The sequence below is a fragment of the Bubalus bubalis genome, chromosome 9 (assembly GCF_019923935.1).
Source record: "Bubalus bubalis isolate 160015118507 breed Murrah chromosome 9, NDDB_SH_1, whole genome shotgun sequence".
Lineage (NCBI taxonomy): Eukaryota > Metazoa > Chordata > Mammalia > Artiodactyla > Bovidae > Bubalus > Bubalus bubalis.
The window spans coordinates 61,976,091-61,989,756 of record NC_059165.1 but is presented as its reverse complement, the minus strand read 5'-3'; the positions used below and the strand labels follow the sequence as shown (position 1 = coordinate 61,989,756).

General features: G+C 43.1%; 1 protein-coding gene across 3 annotated transcripts in view; it reads right to left on the bottom strand.

Moving 5' to 3' along the window:
• The window catches only part of KLHL3 (kelch like family member 3), a 126,490-nt gene that overhangs the window by 80,320 nt on the left and 32,504 nt on the right, over positions 1-13,666 (bottom strand). For 2 of the 3 annotated variants that reach the window (XM_006059384.4, XM_006059383.4), the window contains exon 4: positions 3,064-3,185. The exons of the other annotated variant lie outside the window; for it this stretch is intronic. In XM_006059384.4, the coding sequence (XP_006059446.2) occupies positions 3,064-3,185 (122 nt within the window). The remainder of the gene's footprint in view (positions 1-3,063; positions 3,186-13,666) is intronic. 3 annotated transcript variants of the gene reach the window in all.

The window sequence follows — 13,666 nt, the reverse complement described above, 5'->3', positions numbered from 1 at the left end:
TCACATATATGATTGATTCCAAACTGCAGAGTTTTATTCCACATTGTGCTTTGCAGAGTTTTATTCCACATTGTGCTTCCCAGGGGAGTCCCTGCACATGCAGCCTCTCCTCACTCCCAGATAATACTGAACACAGCAGGTCCCTCCAGGGGCTCACAGGCCAGGGGGGTCACAGACAGGCAGAAGAGGAGGCAGGCCTGACCTCCAAGACTTTCCTTCAACACCCAGTACACACCATGCATCCTCAGTGAGGTCTGCCCTTAACCACCCTCATCAAGGTGGTGATGAACATTCTCTGCTTCCTGGGTACCTCCACTCTGGCCCCTACCACAATGGAGGGCACCCATTTGCCTGGCCACCTGTCTCCACCTTCAGACATGTGCCCCTTGGTGAAAACACTTCTGTGTTCACAGTGCTCTCTGTGCCTACCCTGTCTGTGGCACACTCCTCTAAGTTCTTTACCTGTAGTAATTCATTTAATGCTCACGCCAACCCTAAGAGGTTAAGCACTATTATTATGCCCATGAGACAGACAAGAACACTGAGGCACAGTGTTCTTGTACCTTGCCTGGGATCACACAGCTAGAAAATGGTGGAGCTGGGATTTAAAGGCAGGCAGTCTAACTCATGACCACCCAACAGAATGGGCACTATTATGATTCCTGTTTTACAAATGAGAAAACTGATCCTTGAGGCAGAATGTTAGTGGGGGTGTCAGAGAAGCTCTAGTTTTCCTCACTATGAGTACAGCCAAGATTTATTACCTTGAAAGGATACAAAGCAAAATCAGCAAAGGGAAAAGGTACTTGGGGCACATTTTGGAGAACAATAGCCACAAGCTTCCAGGAGTCCTCTGCGAATGGAGTCACAGAGAAGGCACTTAATCCCTCCAGCAATGAACTGTGACAACACGTGCAAAACATTACCAACCAGGAAAGCTAGCCTGAGTCTGAGAGGCCAAGACGTGTGTCAGGTGTCGGTTACACAGGCACCTTCTGCCTAGCGTGGACTGAAATTCCAAACTCTCAGAAGGAAAGCAGGTGATCGGCATAAACCATACTGCTTGCACAAACAGTTTACGCAGTGCAAGCTACTACCATTATCACTAGAGGAGTGGGAACTCTCTCAAAATCCAAGTTGCCGGACTCCCGGATGAAGACTGACCTTGTAAGCAAGCCTTTCTGAAGATAGCAAGCAGGCTTGCTACGTTAACTCTTTTCTGCACATTCCTCTATCACTTTCATGATTATAGTATCTCTAACACAAGATTTAAAAAATATATATTTACCCCCTACACTTTTTTTAGGTTGACATCTAGCATTTTTCATTAAAGTTGCAAAGGATATAATTTCCTGCATTTTGTAAATCTCAATATTTATATCAGTCTCAAAAGCATCTAAATGAATTTAAAAGACATGGTGATTTCATATAACTATCACCCATTAAAAAAAATTTTTTTTCCACACATAGCCTATACATATTTTATACTAAATTACTTTGCACTTGCTGTTACTGCCCCAAAGTTATTCAGCTGCTTAAATTCTGCTGCTTGACCTAGTATGTAACCATGGCATTGCCCACTCCACTCTGGATGGGGAAGACCAGAAATAATGGTATGGCTATGCATTTTACTGTGCATAAAAGAAATTTCAGTTTTAAAAGGGCGAAGAAGAATTAGACTAGATCACTGTAGAAACTATACCACCCAAAAGTCTGTCTAGGAGCCAGAGACAAAAACAGGCTATACCCTGGGCAGGTTCTACAGGTCCAAATGCAGGGTGCCTCAGACCCTCGGTTTGCAGGTACCCTAACACCCCTACCAGAGTACCATTTACCACACGAAACTGACTTCTACCCATCCTTCAGTCCTCAGCTCAAATCTTATCTCATGAAAGAGCCCTTCCTAGATTCCCCACTTCATTCAAACTGTTCCTCTCCTTCAAAGGACTTACAACAATTTATACATAAACATTACTTGTGTGCCTATTCAATGAGTGTCTGTCTTCACCCTAGAACACAAATTCCATGAAAGGAGACAATGGAATCACCTCTGCTCACCGGTACAAACACAGTGCCCAACAAAGTGTCTGGCATATGAGAGGCCCTCAAACATTCTGGCCAGATGGAATGAATACACAATTACCAATTTGGCCTCCCAAACACCTCAACCCTAAAAAGGGCATGGTGTTCTGAAAAAGAGAAATATATTGTGGTACTTTGCATATCTCTCATCATCTCATATAGTTTAATTTATCTCTCTCACAATAAATAAGGTAGAATTTTGCTTTAAAAAAAAAAAAAAGGAAGAAAAACCTTTCATATCCCATATAATTTCCATTACTTTAATAGCAAGATCCTTAATGATAAGAAATAGCACATCTTGTGTCTGGTGGTTCACAGGCTTCCAGAGTGGGCCACACCTCCACTATCCCACCTTCAGAGCCGTGACACTGATGTCTCACACCCCACAGTAAGGACACATACCTTTGGGTGAAGCAGTGTCTTTGCTGATTTCTCTTTTCTAGACTCCAGATGGCTGAGAAAGAGACCGGGGCGGCAAAAGGAGACAGAGGCACAGACAATCCACCTCACAGCCACACACCCCTGCTGACACTCAAGGCTGGTGCTTGGCACCTCCATGGGCTCAGAGGCATTTCATTGACTAACACTGACACGAGAAAAACTTTAAACAGCCTCACAAGCCGATACTCAAAATCCCCGAGATGAGATGATGACTGGGGAGAAGAAGGGTCCCCCAGGCTCCAAGAGTTTGAACCAGCATGAGTTAAAGACTGTCTGCTCTGGGGCTCAAGCTCATTCTGAGGGATTATGGCCTAGTGGTTAAAAACATGGGTCCCATGGTCAGGCAGGCAGGATATGAGGGTCGTTTGCCCTGGCCACGTATCTCAGGACAAGTCACCCACTCTCTTTGAAGCTTCAGTTTCCTCTACAGTTACCAACTGAATTGTTGTGAGGGTTAAACGAAATGATGATGTAAATGGGGAGCGCGGGGGAGGGGCTGAGTATATGATACACTGAGCTATCAGCTGGAGCTGAGTTTACCTGAACGTTCTCTTCAGTCACCTCAATCTCAGCCGTATAGATATAGTCAATCAGCTTACTCAGGGTCTGCCCATCCACATCCTTGATTTCTATCTTCTTGGCTTTACTCTCAGACATGTCACCTACAGTTCAAAACAAAAACAAAATGGACATGAACTTCATGCCTAGGAAGTGCTTAACCTTCACATGGTCTCCTACCCTGTCTTGGCAAAATAAAAGCACTACCTGTGCTGCCAGCAAAAGGAACACTCGGCCACAGAGCAGGACACACTAGTAGACATCGAGGTCACATCAACTTCGGGTCTGTGATCATCCACAAGCCCAATCTCAAGCATTCCCTAACTCTATCCATTGCCCCTTTTCATTTTGAAGGCAAATCTATCATGAGAAAGCATTCAACCAAGTTCCTGCACACTTGTACACAGGGGGCCAGAGAAAGTGAACAAGATATGAACCTGTCCTCAAGGAGCACTCGATCTAGTAGGGCAGATATATTAAACTATATGAGACAATGAGAGATATGCAAAGTACCAGTAGAACAACTTTTTTTTTAAACCAATTATTGAATGCTAACTATGGCCAAGCACTGGGCTTAGCACTTTAAACTATTGCCTCTTTTAATCAATGACTTAAGAGCATTATTCTTAACATCCCCATATTACAGATAAAGAAACTGAGGCACAGAAGCAAAGGTAATTCATTTTGCCTACAGTCACACATGTGGGAAGGGGCCAGGCAAGACTTGAAAGCCAGCAGTCTGACTCTAGAGTCCACACTAGCAATCACTGTGGTATGCTAAATCCAAAGAATGCAGAAGATAGAGCAACACACCCTATTTGTGGAATCCTGGAAGGCCTCCTGATAGGAAGTCACATTTGAGTTGGCTATTCCCCGTGCAGCAAAGGTGAGGAAAGATGAGCTGGATGCAGGAACCATCAGTGCAATGACAAAAGGATAAAAGGATAAATGTGGGGAACAGTAAGAGGGTAGCATGGCTGGTATGTGGAGTGACAGTGAGAGGAAGGAGGCTGGAGAGACAGCTAGGAGCCAGGACTTGAAGAGCCCAGTAAACCATGCAAATGAGTTGGGACTTTATCCTAAGAGTAGCACCACTGAACAGTTTTAAACGAGGGAATGACATCAACAAATGGGTGTCTTTGAATGAAATTTTGGACACATTGGGGGAGGCTGGACCAGTGGCAGGGAGAACAGATGGGAGGCCCTGATAACCATCCAAGAAAGAGAGAACACAGGCCTGCGAACTAGGGCAGCAGAGGCACCACGAGAGCACAGTCCTGAGGCCCCTGACCGCAGCCTGCTCTCTCTATACAGCGCACACATCTCTGTTTAGAGCGAGGCTCATTCAACAAAGGTTGCTGGTTTCAGGAGGAAAAGACAGGCAAGATGTGTCCTTGTAGACTGAAATGCAGGGCGACGTGACTGCAAGAAATGGGGCTTCAGAAGTCCTTACATGAGTGTGAAAACAGAGCCTGGGCGGTTGTTTTCTGTCTGTGGAATCTGTGCACTGGAGCCAAGAAAATACAGTACAGTACAGCCCGTGGGCTGCAGACGCCCACCTCCAAGCTGCATGGACTATGCATGATTCCCCCACCAATCCACAGTTCCCATCCTGACACAGCTCTAGATACGAGTGATGCCAGAGAGGGAAGAAAGATGGGGGCGGGGAGACCTATTCCAAACCCTGCTGGCTCCCACGGATCAGGCAGCCCAGTGACCCCCATTCTATTCTCTTCTCTCTGACTGCTGGGAGAAGGCAGCAAAATGGCCTCAGCACAAAGAGCCCTGAGACAGGACAAAGAGGCAAAGAGGAAACAGGAAAAGATGGTGAGTTTCTCCTCTACCCATAAAACAAGCTTTCACAATCTCTCTCTTGAATATACTCCATGACAAACATGAACACATACATAAGGAAATCAAAAGTTAAATTCCTCTCTCCAAACAGCTATGAAGATGTTCACTAGCAAAGGTCCAGTGGGTAATTATACTGCAAAAGATCATCAAAGATAGCCAATTCTCAGTTTAAGAACTTGGACCTTAGAAAAAAGGCTGGGGGAAAAAAAAAAAAAAAGCAACCTGACTACAAGAACCAAGAGACTCAGAAGTCTTTAGTGAGTGTGAAATCAGAGAGAGCCTGGCCTGATTGCTTGCTCTTTATGGAAGTAGAGCTTGGGAGTCAGGTTAGGGTTTTGTATCTTGGGGGTAAACAAGTGGAATCTCCTGAAATTGTATGAAAATATTTGTACATATGGGCAAAAGTTTGATTTTCTGATGAGATGAACAATCATTTTCATGATGTTGAATACCCGGAAAATGTTAAGACACAGTTTTCTAGACGATGGGATTTTTTTTTTCCAAGCTTCTTTATATGAATCAAAAATTTCTGCACTAAGTACTTAAAATTCCAACAAGCAAGGAAAAATTGGAGGAAAAAAAAATCCAGGGCCTCAAAGACCATGTCTTTTCTGATAAATTTCCTTTATAGGAAATTGGAGACTTAGATTAATATAAATCATAAGGACTTGTAAAATCCAATTTAATATCTCTGTGAACCAGTAGAAATTACTGCATCAAACAAAGATGTCAGCTTAAACAAACCCTGAACGTGGTAGTAATAACAGTTGCTACCACATGCCAGACCCTCAGGGTTTACACACATTATTTCATTTAGTCCTTGTAACAACCCCAGGAGGTACAAGATATTGCTTCCAATTTATAAATTATAGAATTGGCATATCAAGAGGCATTTGCACACAGCTAGTAAGAGGGCAGGGCTGGGATTTCAACCTTTGGCCTAACTTTAGACCTCATGTCATTTTTAATAAATCCCTCTATAATTTAAACCTGACCCTAACTAATGACCTTGACAAAAGTATTCCTAAAGTGAAGAGTGAAAGTGTTAGTAGCTCAGTCCTGTGCAAATCTTTGTGACCCCATGGACTGTAGCCTGCCAGGCTCCTCTGTCCATGGGATTCTCCAGGTAAGAATACTGGAGTGGGTAGCTATTCTCTTCTCCAGGGGATCTTCCTAACCCAGTGATCGAACCAAGGTCTCCTGAATTGCAGGCAGATTCTTCACTGTTTGAGCCACGAGGGAAGCCCATTTGACATATAACAAGCACTTAAATACTTGTTGGAGCAGAGAAAGAAAGAAAAAAGAGAGGCTTTCTTTTGACATTTCATAAGTCCACAGACTATAGTTAATTCTGAAGAAGGAGAAATCATCAAAGGCTTCTTCATTCTTGCTCTTTCACTCACCTCTGCTACTTTGACAAAATATTTCTAGAGGACAGAACATAAGCCCTGTAAGTCCCTCTGTCTTCAAGATTAACCCAAGTGCCCTCTTCTGCTGATTTTTCCCAAGAGGCCCAGCCCAGCCACCGCAGACTCTGAACTTTCAAAAAAGAAGAAATGCAGATGGCCAACAGGTACATGAAAAGATGTTCAACACGACTAATCATCTGTGACATGCAAATCAAAACCACAATGAGATATTACCTCACACTTGTCAGAACAGTTACCATCAAAAAGAACACAAATAACAAAAGCTAGTGAGGATGTGGAGAAAAGGGAACCCTCCCACCACTATTTGTGGGAATGTAAATTGGTACAGCCACTGTGGAAAACAGTGTGGAAGTTTCTCAAAAAACTAAAAATAGAACTACCAAATGACCTAGGAATTCTACTCCTGGCTGTATATCCCATCCCCCCCCAAAAAAAACAAAAACAATAATTCAAAAAGATACATGCACACCAGTGTTCACAGAAACATTATTTATAATTGCCAAGATATGGAAGCAACCAAAGCATCAATCAACAGATAAGTAGATAAAGAAAATGTGGTCTGTATATTTGATGGAATACTACTTAGCCATTAAAAAGAATGAAATTTTGCTATTTGCAGCAACATGGATAGACTTGGAGAGTATTATGCTAAAGTGAAAAAAGTCAGACAGAGAAAGACAAATTCTGTATCATGTCACATATGTGAAATATAAAAAATACAACAAATTAGTGAATGTAACAAAAAAGAATCAGACTCACAGATATAAAGAACAAATTAGTGGTTACTAGTGGAGAAGGAAGAGGGGAGGGGATGAAGAGGTACAAACTATTAGGGATAAAATAAGTTCGATTTCTGGTCCAGGAGAATCCCACATTCCGCAGAGCAAGACTACCGTGTGCCACAACTCCTGAGCCTGTGCGCTTGAGCCCACGAGCCACAACTACTGAGTCCACGTGCCACAGATACCGAAGCCTATGCGCCTAGAGTCTGCTCCGCAACAAGAGAAGCTGCACAATAAGAAGCCTACATACAACTAGAGAGCAGGCCCCACTCTCTGCAACTAGAGAAAGCCCCCGTGCAGCAGTGAAGACCCGGCACAGCCAAAATAATATATAAATATTTTTAAAATAAATTAAGAAAATAAGCTACAAGGATATATTGTGCAACACAGAATATAGTCAATATTGTATAATAACCATAAATGGAGTATAAGCTTTAAAAATTGTGAATTTTATTATATAGCTGTAACTTACATAATGTTGTAACAGCAGCTATACTTAAATTTAAAAAAGAAAAAGAAAGAAAACGTCAGTTGTACATTTCTCGTCCTCTGTTAACATCATATCCTGTTCTTCCAGATAGATCTTGATCTACCTAGCAAGGGCAGATATTTGTTTGTTCATTCACTCAATAAGCAAGTATCAAACAGTCCCTATGGGCAAGGCCCAGGGACACAATGGTGAACAAGTCATGTTCCCAGCCCTCATGGAGCTCAAACTAGTAGAAAGATGAGTAAACCAGCAATTTCAAAATGTGTTAAATGCTAGAAAAGGAGACTTAATTTAAAAGGTTCTTAGGCAGGGATTCCTCTACCCTGAACTGTATGCAAAATAATGAGCATACAGGAGCACATATTTACTTTTTTGTGGAAAGAATCCATTGTTTTCATCAGACTGATGAACCTGACCTATTCTGGGGCCATAAACCTTTGAGTCTGGCAGAAGCACAGCATATAAAAGGAGGAAGGGGGAGAGATGGCTGAAGATACAAGCAGGTTCTGGACAACTTGAGGGCCTTGTGCACCATGCAGAGAAGTTTAGACTTCATTCTAAGGGCAATGGGGAGCCCTTGACAGACTTTAAGCAAGTAAGGAATACATTAGATTTTTATTTAGTAAATATGACTATAGGTACAGTGTAGAAAATGGGTTGGGATTGACGGAACAAAATGGGGGTAGGTTGACAAATTAGAAGGCTGCTGCAGTAAACTGGGTGAAAGACGATGGCAGCTAGACTAAGGGACTACGTCTTAAACTTCTTTAAATCTTCAGACTCTACCTTGAGACCAGCATCTAGAAGTCTCCAAGAAGCATAGAGAGCCCAGGAGAGCAAGGCATAGTCTCAACCTAGCTAGCACATCACATGCACCAAAGTGTGAAAGTGTTAGTTGTTCTGACTCTTTGTGACCCCATGGACTGCAGCCCGCCAAGCTCCTCTGTCCATGGATTTTCCAGGCAAGAATACTGGAGTGGGTGGCCATTTCCTTCTCCAGGGGATCTTTCCAAACCAGGAATCAAACCTGAGTCTCCTGCACTGCAGGCAGATTCTTTATTATCAAAGCCACCAGAGAAGCTCACATGCACAACAGAGTTCTTTTTAGGTGGAAGACTGCCCAAAGGGGGAAGAGGTGTATCTTGAGGAGCCATGGGGGAAAATCTTTCACCACCACATAAGACAGGAGGGCTAGAAAATCACTGGCTTATATCCTAGATTGCTGATAGAAACCCAACCCCATTATTCAGCCAAAGGAGCCTCAAGAGTAAGAAAGGAATGGTAGAATGGCTGTGAGGTCTTTTCAAAGAGCCAGACACAGACCACCAGCCACCCCTCAAAGCTGTACAGCAAAGGGAAGAAAAAGTACATTCAGGAGTCCTTGTGTTACAGAACTCTTCTTTACTCCTCAATTGAATCCTTACTGTTGAAATTTAGTTTCATGATCTGGGTAAAAAGAAAACAGAAGATCTTTACCCTCTGCACGATGATCCTGCCTGGGTATTAGGATGGCTATTATACTCTCTCACCCCTAACCTTCACCTGTCTAAGTCCTAATATCTAGGCTGCCAACTCATTTGGCTAGAGTTGAGACCTCTGCCACATGTTAGCATCACGAGGAAAAGAAATAACCTGCCACCTTGCTGAATCCCAGCCAAGCCTCCTGCAGGTAAGGTTTGTAGGTGAGCCATCTATGCCAGATAACTGCAAAAGGTTGACCTCTGTCTCCTGTGAAATAAGGACATTCCTGGCCCTGCCTTTATGCCAAAGCTGTCTGACATTCAAAGGAGATAATGAGAGCGTGAGAACTGCAGCAGCAGGATTCAGCAGAGCTGCAGTGCTGGAGATCACCCCAGCACCCAGCCTCCCTGGAATCTCAGCCTTCCTCCACCTGGAGAGGCCTTTCTCCTCAGGTGGAGTACCAAATCAGGAAGGAAATGCCTATGTAGCCAGAGATGTTTCATGTCAACCCTCACCACCACCAGGGCAGCAGGTATCAGAGCCTCCCCATACATCCACATGAGCTGTATAAACTATGACAGGCTCTACACATAATAAGAGTTAGCTTTATTAAGTACCTATTCTGTGTTGGGTGCTCTTCCCTGGTGGCTCAGATAGCAAAGAGTCTGCTTGCAAAGTGGGAGACCTGGGTTCGATCCCTGGGTCGGGAAGATCTCCTGGAGAAGGCAACGGCAACCCCTCCAGTATTCTTGCCTGGAGAATCCTATGGATGAAGGAACCTGGCGGGCTACAGTCCATGGGGTCACAAAGAGTCGGACATGACTGAGCAACTAACACTTTCACAATTTCATTCTGTATTGGGTGTCTTATTTCCCTTACCTGTATCTGTTCCCTGCTTATTGTTATTATTGTTTGACTGTTATTATTCCAGTCTCAAAAACAAGAAAACAGGATCACAGAGGTTAAGTAACTGCTTACAAACCTATCAGTTGCTGGAGTCAGGTCATGATGGCTCCAAAGCCCTTTCTAAGATACCACACCATCCCCTAATGAAGGTGCCATTACCACCCTGTGTTTAATCCTTACCAAAGAGGCCTTTGCATCAACAACTCCAAACCTCCTCTATGAACACTCAAAAAAATTTCCGTCCAGTGGTTCTCTTCAGTGAAGGTCTGAAATTTCAAGACTGAGCTACGCCAAGTGCAGACAAGTCTACCCCAGACCATCTTGGTCAAATCAGTTGCACCTAATTGGATGCTGGTAGGTGTCTGAACAGTAGTCTCTTTTCCAGGGCGCTACACAAGCCTGTATTGAACTACATCAACACAGGCTTGCTGCTGCAGCTGCTGCGTCGCTTTAGTTGTGTCCGACTCTGTGCGACCCCCTAGACAGCAGCCCACCAGGCTTCCCGTCCCTAGGATTCTCCAGGCAAGAACACTGGAGTGGGTTGCCATTTCCTCCTCCAATGCATGAAAATGAAAAGTGAAAGTGAAGTCGCTCAGTCATGTCCGACTCTAGCAACCCCATGGACTGCAGCCTACCAGGCTCCACCATCCATGGGATTTTCCAGGCAACAGTGCTGGAGTGGGGTGCCACTGCCTTCTCCACAACACAGGCTTGAACGACATCCAAATCAATTCTTGAAAAAAAGTCACCATTTCTATATCAAGAGCAACATATTTTTAGACATGACTACCGCACCCATCACCCTCAAATCTAGGACACTTAAGCCACAAAAAGACATCTGACTTTGATGTGGTATGTTAGGGACAGGAAGAAGAAGTCCTATGACACTGTAAGCTTCTGCCCTGAGGTAACCAACTCTAAAAGATACATGGAAGACCAGGCTGTTTCTCCTCAATTCCATACAGACTCTGACCTTCCTTTTTTTCCTCCCCCCTGAACTGTTCTACCCAACTTCTATCTCCTTAGGGGCAAAATCCTCAGAGGCCAGACCCTACCTACTCTGACTACTCCCTCAAGGCCCTCTTAATACAAAGAAAAGATTCTACTCCCTAGTGTTCCCTCCCTCACTGCTCCATTGCTCTGGATTAAGTCATGCTAAACTGCACGATATGCAAAGATCTTCAAAGACATCAATACATCATTCAGACACTCAGAACACAGACATGGTCCAAGGCCTGGTGGAGTCAGGCATGAAGAAAGCCCGAAACAGTGGTTCTATGTGATGAGTGCATCCCTAGAGGTGAGTAAGAGAGCCTGGCCCTGACTGTTCTGCTTGTGGCTGGTTGGTGTCCACTCCCTCCAAGTCCCTTGCCTCTTACCTCCAGCACATTCCTGACTCTCCTCATTTCTAGTCACCATATATTCAAAGACACCAGTTGAATATCAACCTGCATCTAAAACCAACTTTTCTTAAAAAAAAAAAAAAAAGCCAATCTAATCAGCCTCAGTGTGTAATATCAATACACTAGACAGCTTACTCCAGGGCTTCTTGTGGGATGGAGCTCAAATGTCTTTTCCTGAGCCCACATATTCTTTAGGACTCGGTTCTTTTAATACCATAAAATGGGACTGCTTTTAAAATCCTGGATGATATGCAGGGATCTGTATGGAGTACCAATATTATAGGTACACAGAACCCATAGTAAAGGGCACGCTAAAAACAGGGGGAACAAAGTGACTGGGCTGTTTTGGGGAAATTATCTTCCCCTGGAATGGAGGTGCTAGATGGGGAGAAAGGGGTTGAGGGGAATCTTAAGTATTCCATACTCAAGGAAAAGGACAGGGTCAGCCCTGCTGGCCTCTACAATCACACTATTCTAAAGAAGTAGACTGCAATTCAGGTGACTGCGCATCCCAGATCCTCTCACAGGCTGGTTGCCTTTGGACACTCTCTTGTGGACACTCAGACCTCAGTTTCATATTTATTCCAAGTTATGGGAAGGACACTGTCAAGGAGTGGGGCTGATAATTGGAACCACCGACGGACATTTGGGCAATATGAACTCAGCAGACAAACAAATAAAAACATGTTAAGCCTGAGTAAAAGATCTTAATCACACCACTCAAGTCAGAAGAAAGCCATATATATTTCCTCTTCTTTGGGGCCTTAAACATGCCGATAGAAACAGACTTAACATGAATCAGCTGGACCTTTTCATTATTAATTTTATGGATTTTAAAGCTGAACGTGATAATGAGAACAAAATTTTGCAGTTACTTTTTTCTTGTACCTGTTTACCAATATTTAAGCAAAATCAAAGGGCCTGAAAAAATATACAAATCTGATACAGTGCTGATGGAAGCATATGCTGGTACAACTGTTCCAAGTGTTGTGGAGTAAGACACATGTCTCACAAGGATTCAAAATGTGCACACACTTTAATCAAGTATTACTTATTCTATTTTTTTTTCTGTAATGAACATATATGAATAGTGTTTGGATGAACATATGGATAGGTAGATAGGTGGGTGGATGGATGGACAGACAGACGATGGATGGAAGGAAAGAAGGATAGGAGGACAGATATTAACCAGATTCTATGGAAGTCATGGGCTGGGCCACACATTAGACTGCTTTCTTCTCTTCAATCTCTTCTCCTTTCAATTACTAGAGTCCAAGATCTGATCCAGAAGCATGTTTTCTCTCCCTTTTTAAAATCACTTTGTTTTTGCTTAGGCACTTCCATGAACCCAGAGGCAAGTTCATTAGCCAAAAAAAAAAACAAAAAAATGGAGCCAAAAGTATAATTTATTGCAGTTGCAAGTGGACTCCTCTTTCAATACTACACTTTTTAAATCAAATACATGGAGAAAAATGACTGGCAGAGCTATTTACTGAAGTTGCAACTAAATTTGTAGATAAGATAAATTATTTTAAAAGAAAGAAAGATGGATGAAAGACAAGGAAATAAAGAAACAAAAACCTTACTACTAGAGTTTGAGACTACTTCAAAGAGAAGTGGCTCAAAATTTCCAGGTAATGAAAGTAGCTGTTTTTCCAGGCTGCATTATGGAATTCCTAGTACAAGGCTCAAAGTGAGGTAAGCGTGGCTTGGTGCACTTAGCAAAAGCAATGCTCCAGGTTGAGATCAGTCCTTCACATGATGAGCCAAGAGAGGACACATATGGAGAACTCTCAAATAACAAGCTCTAAGCCCCCACCACCACCCACCCATCAAGAACCACTCCTGCCCAGCAGAGGCTGTGTATTATATTAGGAAAAGGACAAGAGCCTATTCAGGAAAAATGTGCCTGTACTCACCCATCCCTAGCAATCCCACATTCATTCGTTTAACCTTCAGTTATTCACTGTCTCCTAAACACCAGGCCCTGGAGTAGGCACTAAGGATTCAACAGTAACAAGACATGGTCCCTGAGCGCCCAAGAACTCACAATCAAGGGTGGGAGACATTTTGTTCATTTAAAAAATATTTTAGTGCTAGTGTGTACCAGGTACTCAGGATATGGAAACAAACAAAACTAACAAGATCCCAATCTTTATGGAACTGATATTCCAATAAGGAGACACAGGTAAAAAAAATACTTAAACAACTAATCAATATGATTTTCAGATAGTGATGAGTTATGAAAAAAAAACAGAG